This window comes from Nuphar pumila, chromosome 3 (assembly GCF_984573655.1).
Source record: "Nuphar pumila chromosome 3, dmNupPumi1.hap1.1, whole genome shotgun sequence".
In the NCBI taxonomy this organism is placed as follows: Eukaryota; Viridiplantae; Streptophyta; class Magnoliopsida; order Nymphaeales; family Nymphaeaceae; genus Nuphar; species Nuphar pumila.
The window spans coordinates 119,603,649-119,611,576 of record NC_143251.1 but is presented as its reverse complement, the minus strand read 5'-3'; the positions used below and the strand labels follow the sequence as shown (position 1 = coordinate 119,611,576).

General features: G+C 41.7%; 1 protein-coding gene across 1 annotated transcript; it reads right to left on the bottom strand.

Annotated features, from left to right (window-relative positions):
• Positions 1 to 427: 427 nt before the first annotated feature.
• Positions 428 to 2,499, bottom strand: LOC149843471 (uncharacterized). The gene is made up of 2 exons (XM_090001844.1): positions 2,211 to 2,499; positions 428 to 1,346 (listed from the first exon to the last, which is right to left on the bottom strand). Exons 1-2 carry the CDS (start codon positions 2,395 to 2,397, stop codon positions 511 to 513), a joined length of 1,023 nt encoding a protein of 340 aa, XP_089857970.1. The 5' UTR covers positions 2,398 to 2,499; the 3' UTR covers positions 428 to 510.
• Positions 2,500 to 7,928: the final 5,429 nt, after the last annotated feature.

The window sequence follows — 7,928 nt, the reverse complement described above, 5'->3', positions numbered from 1 at the left end:
AAAACGCCACATTGCGCGTCAAGCGCGTCCGTTGCTGCACGATGCGCAGCAACGTCCGCAATCCACCTAAATACTCAAGGCTTACCAAAGTAAAGAATAGATTACAAACTCTCTATTTAAACCTCTTGAAAAGCTTTTCTCTCTTAGATATGGGACTAAACTTTTCAAAACACTTTTGATAGTAACCATTAATAATTTAAAACTTTCCTAACAAAAGGAATTCAAGATGAAGAAAAACACCAGCAGCATCTGCATAAAAATAAAGAAATATCCTACACAGTAACAAGATATTAAAAAAAAAAAGAGTCCCATAAGAATTTCATCACATACAAGAACGATCGAGTCGAGTAAACACCCATAAGAATCAGACTCAACAGTAATTCCCAGCAAAAGGAATTCAAGATGAAAAAAAAATACCAGCATCTATATATACCCTGCACATAAAAATAAAGAAACATCCTACACAGTAACAAGATAAAAAAAAGAGTATTCCTCCCCCCCATCTAAACCTCAAAACACCACCAGCCATCCAATCATCATCACCATAATGCTCACAATCCCAGCGCATGATGTAAGAGATGAGGAAGAACCCGTAGGTCTGGGGGACTCTGCTGGGCCTTCTTTAGGTGAAGGTGAGGGAGGAGATGCGGGGCTTGGTACCGGCAGGGCAGGAGCAAGGCTTGGTGTGGGTGGTGCACTAGGAGCATGGCTTGGAGGAACAGATGGTGGGTGGCTTGGAGGGTGTGCAGGAGCTTTGCTTGGAGCAGGAGCAGGTGGATGTGGTGCACTAGGAGGTTGGCTCGGTGCAATGGATGGTGGGTGCGGTGCACTAGGAGGTTTGCTTGGAGCAATGGTTGGTGGTTGGCTAGGTGGGTGCGGTGCACTAGGGGGTTGGCTTGGAGCGATGGTTGGTGGCTGGCTAGGTGGGTGCGGTGCACTAGGGGGTTGGCTTGGAGCGATGGTTGGTGGTTGGCTAGGTGGGTGCGGTGCACTAGGGGGTTGGCTTGGAGCGATGGTTGGTGGTTGGCTAGGTGGGTGCGTTGCACTAGGAGGGATAGTTGGAGGCTGGCTAGGAGGGGTAGGGTGGATGGTTGGTGGAAGGGATGGGGGATGAGAAGAAGGAGGGGGTGGAGGGTGCCTTTCAGCAAGAACCACAACTATGAGCTTCTGGCCTTTCGCACAGTGCCCTGGGGCTCCACTAATGAAGTAAAATGGCCCAGAGCGGTCCAATTCGAACACTGAATATCCGTCTGTGAAGGACTTAACTGGGCTCGATGTGTTGCAGTTGTCGTAGTCCGTACTGCTCACCAACAATACAGAGTCTTCAACAGCTTTGTATTTGAACACTAGAACAGCAAAAATACACAAATAAATTATTTTAAGCACCGATTGTTAAAGTGCTAAGGAACGTTTTTGGATGCAACTTGAAAACAAGAACTAGCAGAAAAAAATCCTAAACTTAGGAGATAACGGACATTAAAAGCCTTATATAACTTCAAAACACGAAAAAAAAAAGTTGGTAGAAAAACCATGAACTTAGTCACCTTTTTCATGAAAACCAAACGAGTATAATGATCGAAGACGAGTAAAAAGCTGCACGAATTGGTTGACTAGTGACAGGTATACGACCAAACGAGCATGATGGTGCTCATTGATGTGAGGTGGCAAACTTGGGAAAACTCTTGTGGGAACTAATATACTGCACATGAATGCAATGAATCAACCCCAATTTTGTCAAGAGTCAAGAGGCAGGTAGGTACTGTAACTCTGTAAGTACCATCATCTCTACAAACTTGGTGACCCCGCGGGACAGACAGACCATAGCAAGCACGTACAAAGAAGCGGTCAACATGGAATTTTAGTGGGACCCACATACAGGACCAAGCACTGCATGTACTTAAACCCTTCCAGATGGTAGTCACACCCCAGAATTTGAAACCAGAAAAGATAAGCCATGAATTCAACATTTCACAAGTTTTGTGGCATTAAACGCTCCCATAATTGAGGATATCCCTAAAAGAAAAAGGATATGCATTGGCCATCCGTTGATGGGTAACATCATCGCGTCTGCCCCACACAGGAGACAGGGATGAAACATGACTAATTCATCGAAAAAACAAAACAAAAAGAAACAGTTCCTGTGAAATTCAGCCACAAGAGAGAGAGAGAGAGAGAGAGAGAGAGAGAGAGAGAGAGAGGGAGGCTCTCACATAGAGTGTCTGATTTCTTAAAACGCTGCCTGCCAGCCCACTGGTTGAAGGGCTCAACTGGTGGTGAGACCCAACCATCTCTTCCCCCAACTCGAAACTGACGAGCACGATCAGCTTCAACGCACAACAAGAGACTCACTATCGCCACCAAAACCACAAGCACATGATTCCTTCCTTTCAACCCCATCTCTCTTTCTCTTTCTCTTCTCCAAAACTCTCTCTCTCTCTCTCTCAAGAACACCCACGACACACTAAAATATATAAGAATATTGCCACGCAGAAGAGAGAGAGAGAGAGATGAGGAAGCTCCAGGAGAGTGCCAAATATATATAAGGGGAAAGGTGGGAGGACAACACGTTAGAGACGGAGTTGGAAAAAAATTCCACCTCCTCCACATTCTTCTTGCTACGGTAGTAAAAAAGAAACGGACGAGGTTGCATAATGACGAAACAACCCTTGTCGTTACTCAAAACTAGTTCTTCTGGTTAGGTGTTCTTTTGCATCATAATAAGGGTAATTTGGTGAATCGAGCCATCCCCAAAACTCACCACCTTCTAGGCTACTTCGTCTCGAACTAGCCGTTGAGTCGCGTACCTAAGGCAAGTAGAATGACCGAATTACCCTGAATTACCCATCTGGAAAAGCTCCGGCTGTGTATGTCAATTTCCGAAGCTATAAGGGCATCTTTAGTAAATTGCGAAACATATATTTTTCGAAAAGGAAAGATGGACCCGGTTCCTTTCCTTTTGGGGATGTAGCCGTTTGTTCATTGATAGAAGGCAATTAATTGCTAAATTGAACTCCCTTAGTGCGCCCCACGAGACACTCGCGTTTGTGACCGTTGGATCTCAGCAATCAGTCGACACGCTTCGACATATGGTCCAAAAAGAGCGAAAAAGGAAGGAAAACTGAGAGGGAAATTGGGTTTATCTTCCGGGAAGCACCTGTTGCGTATCTAAAAGTTAAGCCATGGAGGACTCTTGCCTCCACCTGGAGAAGAGGAAATTTCTTCCGAATCAGATTCCACATTTTTTTTTAGGTTGGTTTACAATGATGCCTCTACGATGTATAAGTGGCAACACGTTTTAACTAGCTTGACCTTTGGGTGTGTTTTGAAAGTACTAACCTTCCCGCTGTTTTCGAACGACTCCGAAAGATTTCAAAGGGCTCGAATTTCCAAGCTTTTCCGGAAATGACGAGGACGCCCTCAGTTCGGTCGTCCTCTTTGCACGTTGGTTAGGTTGGCTTGAAGAACTTTCGGGGTTACATTAGTTGTTAATTAAGACTATTAGGGTATTTTTGTCAATTAGAAAAGTGACACGGATCTTTCCATAAAGCGCCATACATACCGCGTCTTTATAACACACGTGTAGTAGCTACGTGGGGCTGAGCGGGACGCGTGTGAACGCGTACGGAAAGCGTTGGGGATTTCGAGGCGATGGAAGAATTCTGGTGAAACAAGTTGGGACGAAAATCCTTACAACCAACAGGTGCAAATGGATCGGATACGATCCAAATCATAGTTGAGCCCAATTCCGAACTGGACTGTGAGAAGGGGAGTAATCTGGACGGATACGGGTCGCGTCAAGCTCAACCTGACACCGGATCTTAAACAGTGGGTCCAGATCTGACCGCTCGAAAATGGTAGTCGCTTTTTCATGTACAATGGATCAGGATCAGGGTGCTGGTCCGAGTTTAATTGCCACAAATTGTTTGAATAAGCTTCAGAACATCTCTACGCTTCAAAAAGTTGGATCAGACCTGGGTGGGATGGAGGCATGATCTTAGTCTCTGTATCCTCCACTTCACTTCAAAACGGAAACGGGCCTAGGTCCATAAGAGTGCTCTAAATCCTGCTGCCTCTGTGATGCAGGGCAGCAGTAGGAGCCAAACTTATTCGCATTCAACTTGATCCATTTTATAGTTTTAGAATTTTCTTTTATTTGGGTCTTTGTAATGGATATCAGATCTAAATAGTTGATTCATATCCCAATGTAGTAATTCATTAGGATTAGCCAGTTTCTTAATTAATGTTTAACAAAAATAAGTAGGTTAGGTACGCTTGGATTAAGATTCTTTTCCTATAAATATAGGATGGATCCAGGGTTAGATTATTTGGAGTTGAGCCGGAATTTAGATTTTAATTGTTATTTTTTAGTTAATTTCTTGTAATTTTTAATTATTTCCTGCAATTTCATGTTTTCCCGAGTGGGTTTTTTAGTTTGTTAGATTTTCTTTGCAATCTCGGGGTCTCGAGATTGCATCATTCTGGGTCCATGGTGAATAGGTTACAAACATATAGGATCCATGTTAAAAACAGAGGTGGCCCACAAGGTCTGACTGTTGCGTTTTTAACCTGGCCTGCGTCTGCTGAATTCAGATCCGACACAAAAGGGTCCAGGTTCAACAAAAAACGAAGCAGCTTTCTTTAGTATCTTTTTTCCATATAAAAGTTGTTAGAACCGGTTCACGGACCTGATCCATTACAATATCCCATCATTGGTCCCAGCCCTGAATCTGTCTGACCCTGTGTTGTACGGACGTGCCATTTTAGCCGTGCGTTTATGGTGACGTAGGACTCTCCGACTGATCGGTGAAGAAATTTTTATATTAGCGACCTTAATTAAGAGCGCGTTTGACACGTAAAACAATCCACACGGCAGGAACACATCAAGCCGCCCGCGTTTGGAACGTGGGACAAAGCGGTCTCTGCTGGGAAAGGTCCCCATACATTTAACAGGACATCGAGATTGGAGAGATGGGCCTGTAAGGAAGCAAAATACAAAGCCCCAAGGGGTTGGCGTTTGGAACGTGGGACAAAGCGGTCACTGCTGGGACAGGTCCCCATACATTTAACAGGACATCGAGATTGGAGAGATGGGCCTGTAAGGAGGCAAAATACAAAGCCCCAAGGGACCTCCATGTGCGACTTGTGAATGTCACCAAGTCCTACAGGAAACCCAAAATGACAAGTTTGGGTATACTCCTTAGTAGGTAAGGGCACCTGATCAAGGGTTTTACCAACCGGAGGAGGCTAGCCAATGTGCAGAAGACCTATTATGTGTTCCATATCCCCTATGTCATTCCCCTCTTAATTACATCTTATGATGCAAGTTGTTTTGATCAAATATGACCTTATAAATGGATCCTTGGATCTTCTCGATGAAAAAAATATGAAAGTTTCAATTACAAAATTTTATGTTTTATCATCTGTTGATTTTTGAATCGCCAAAAACTCCTGCATACTGGTTGGATTTCCGCAATTTAAATGTCAAATTTCACTAAATGAATGATGTAGATCACTTCTATGGAGTCCCATTTGATAAAAAAACAACTTGAATCAATAAAATTTTAAGGACCGGTATGAAGATACACTACAACAAAGCAGTAGCTTAGCGATGACCACATTCCGTCGCTAATCCGTCGCTAACCATGTTAGCGACGGATTAGCGACAACGCGGCGACAGTATGCTTACGTCGCGAATATTTCGACGCTAACTGGCGACGGAATAATTCCGTCGCCAAGTCCGTCGCTAATTGCGACGGAATAACGAGCGCTATATTCGGTCATCAATCCGCCGGTACTAAACGGCGACCACGGCGTGGCGACGGATTTAATTCCGTCGCTAGATTAATATGAATAGCGACGGAATCATCCGTCGCTAATCCGTCGCAAAAACGAAAAAAAATCAAAAAAAATTTATTTAAAAATTAATTACCGAGAACTGTACAATTTATATTTCCTGTACAATTTATATTTCCTGTAAATAAAAAACAAACCACACAAAAAAATTCATATAACAAGTATCTATAATAATTAATCGTTCCACCTTAAAACTAAGAAGTTTAATTATTTACAATTCAACAATTACAATTAGGAAAAATAAAAAAAATAGAACTTCTTCAACACAGTCCTCTAATCATCGCCAAGATTTTGTGTGTCTTCTTGTTCATTGTCTTTATCTGTCCCTTCAGCTCCACTACCCTGATTATCGCTAGCAGCCTACACAAGAAAAGAACAGTCAGTATTGATAAACAAAATATAATGAAATAAATTACACACTATATGTGATTCTATCATGTGCTCATGTGTGATCTAAGGCAATAAAAAAACTCTATATGTGATTCTATCATGCTCATATGTGTGCTAAGGCAGTCAAAAAATTGAATATGTGATTATAGCATGTTCATATGTGTTCTAAGGCATATAAAAAAACTCTATATGTGATTCTACCATGCTCAGATGTGCTTTAAGGCAGGCAAAAAACTATATATGTGATTCGATCATGCTCGTATGTGTGCTAAGGCAGTAAAAAAATTGAATATGTGAATATAGCATGCTCATATGTGCTCTAAGGCAGGCAAAGCCAAAAATTTTATATGTGATTCTATCATAAATGATATATAACATGTTCATATGTGTTCTAAGGCAGTTAAAAAACTCTATATGTTATTATAGCATGTTCATATGTGTGCTAAGGCAGTCAAAAAACAGAATATGTGATTATAATATGCTCATATGTGTTCTTAGGCAGTAAAAAAACTGAATATGTGATTATAGCATGCTTATGTGTTCTAATGCAATCAAAAAAACTTTATATGTGATTCTATCATGCTCATATGTGCTCTAAGACAGACAAAAAGTTAAATATATATATATATATGTGTGATTCTATCATGCTCATATGTGTGCTAAGGCAGTAAAAAAATTGAATATGTGATTATAGCATGTTCATATGTGTTCTAAGGCATCTAGAAAAACTCTATATGTGATTCTACCATGCTCAGATGTGCTTTAAGACAGTCAAAAAAACTATATATGTGATTATACCTGAGAGGGACCTGGAATCGAAGATCCCCTATCCTGAACAGCGGCCTTGATCTCATTTCGGAGAAAGGGGGCGACGGTGTATTGGAAGTAGTTATTCAGTGATTCATTAATGATCTCGCGTACATCATCACCGGAAAGAATAGTCGGCTGCTTGGAGCTTATGTCGGCGCAAGAAGTTGGTGAGCCGTAACTGGAAGAACCAATAACTGGTGAAGTGTTCATATTACTCCCAAACCCGAACACGCGACCTTTTTTGGGTTCACCTGCTGCAGTCACCCATGCTGTAGGATCAAATGATGGATGTTGAGTAGCGTCTTCGCCATATCGCTCTACCATTTGTTGCTCATATGCCTCCTACAAAATAATGTTTAAAGTATTCATTAATAATTAATGATAACATTATGATGACTTGCATATATATTGCAATGATTATTAATAGAATTAATACATACCGTTGTCGTTCTCGCCTTCTCTGATACGAAGACTCCCGTGGTCTTCCGTTTATGTGTTTCTACAAACACATCCTTATATGGTACACTGCCTCCTTTTTCTGCTTCTTGCGAAGTTAAATGACAAAAGATTTAGTACACAAATTTGCAACAATACTTATAAAATTAATATTATATATTGATGAGTTACCATTTTCTTTAGGTGGCTCCCAAATGTCTTAGATCCACCTGTGTGTAGATGGGCTTCGGGCATCTTCGATCGATTTTGTGAAGCCTTCGCAGAGCGATTTTTAAATGCATATCCCGCCCACATATCGCACATTTCATCCCAGTAATCTCTCCTGATAGTAATAGGACCATGGTCCTTCCACAGTAATGGATCATCTACTACGCCAGATGCTTTTTTTGCTGCAGTCTTCATAGTGTGCAGCATGTCTG

What these genes read in the sequence shown, in the direction of transcription:
- LOC149843471 (XM_090001844.1), bottom strand. Translation starts at nt 2,397, where the DNA reads ATGGGGTTGAAAGGAAGGAATCATGTGCTTGTGGTTTTGGTGGCGATA. An exon ending in TAAGAAATCAGACACTCTAT is followed by an intron (nt 1,347 to 2,210) that starts GTGAGAGCCTCC and finishes TTGCTGTTCTAG; the next exon opens with TGTTCAAATACAAAGCTGTT.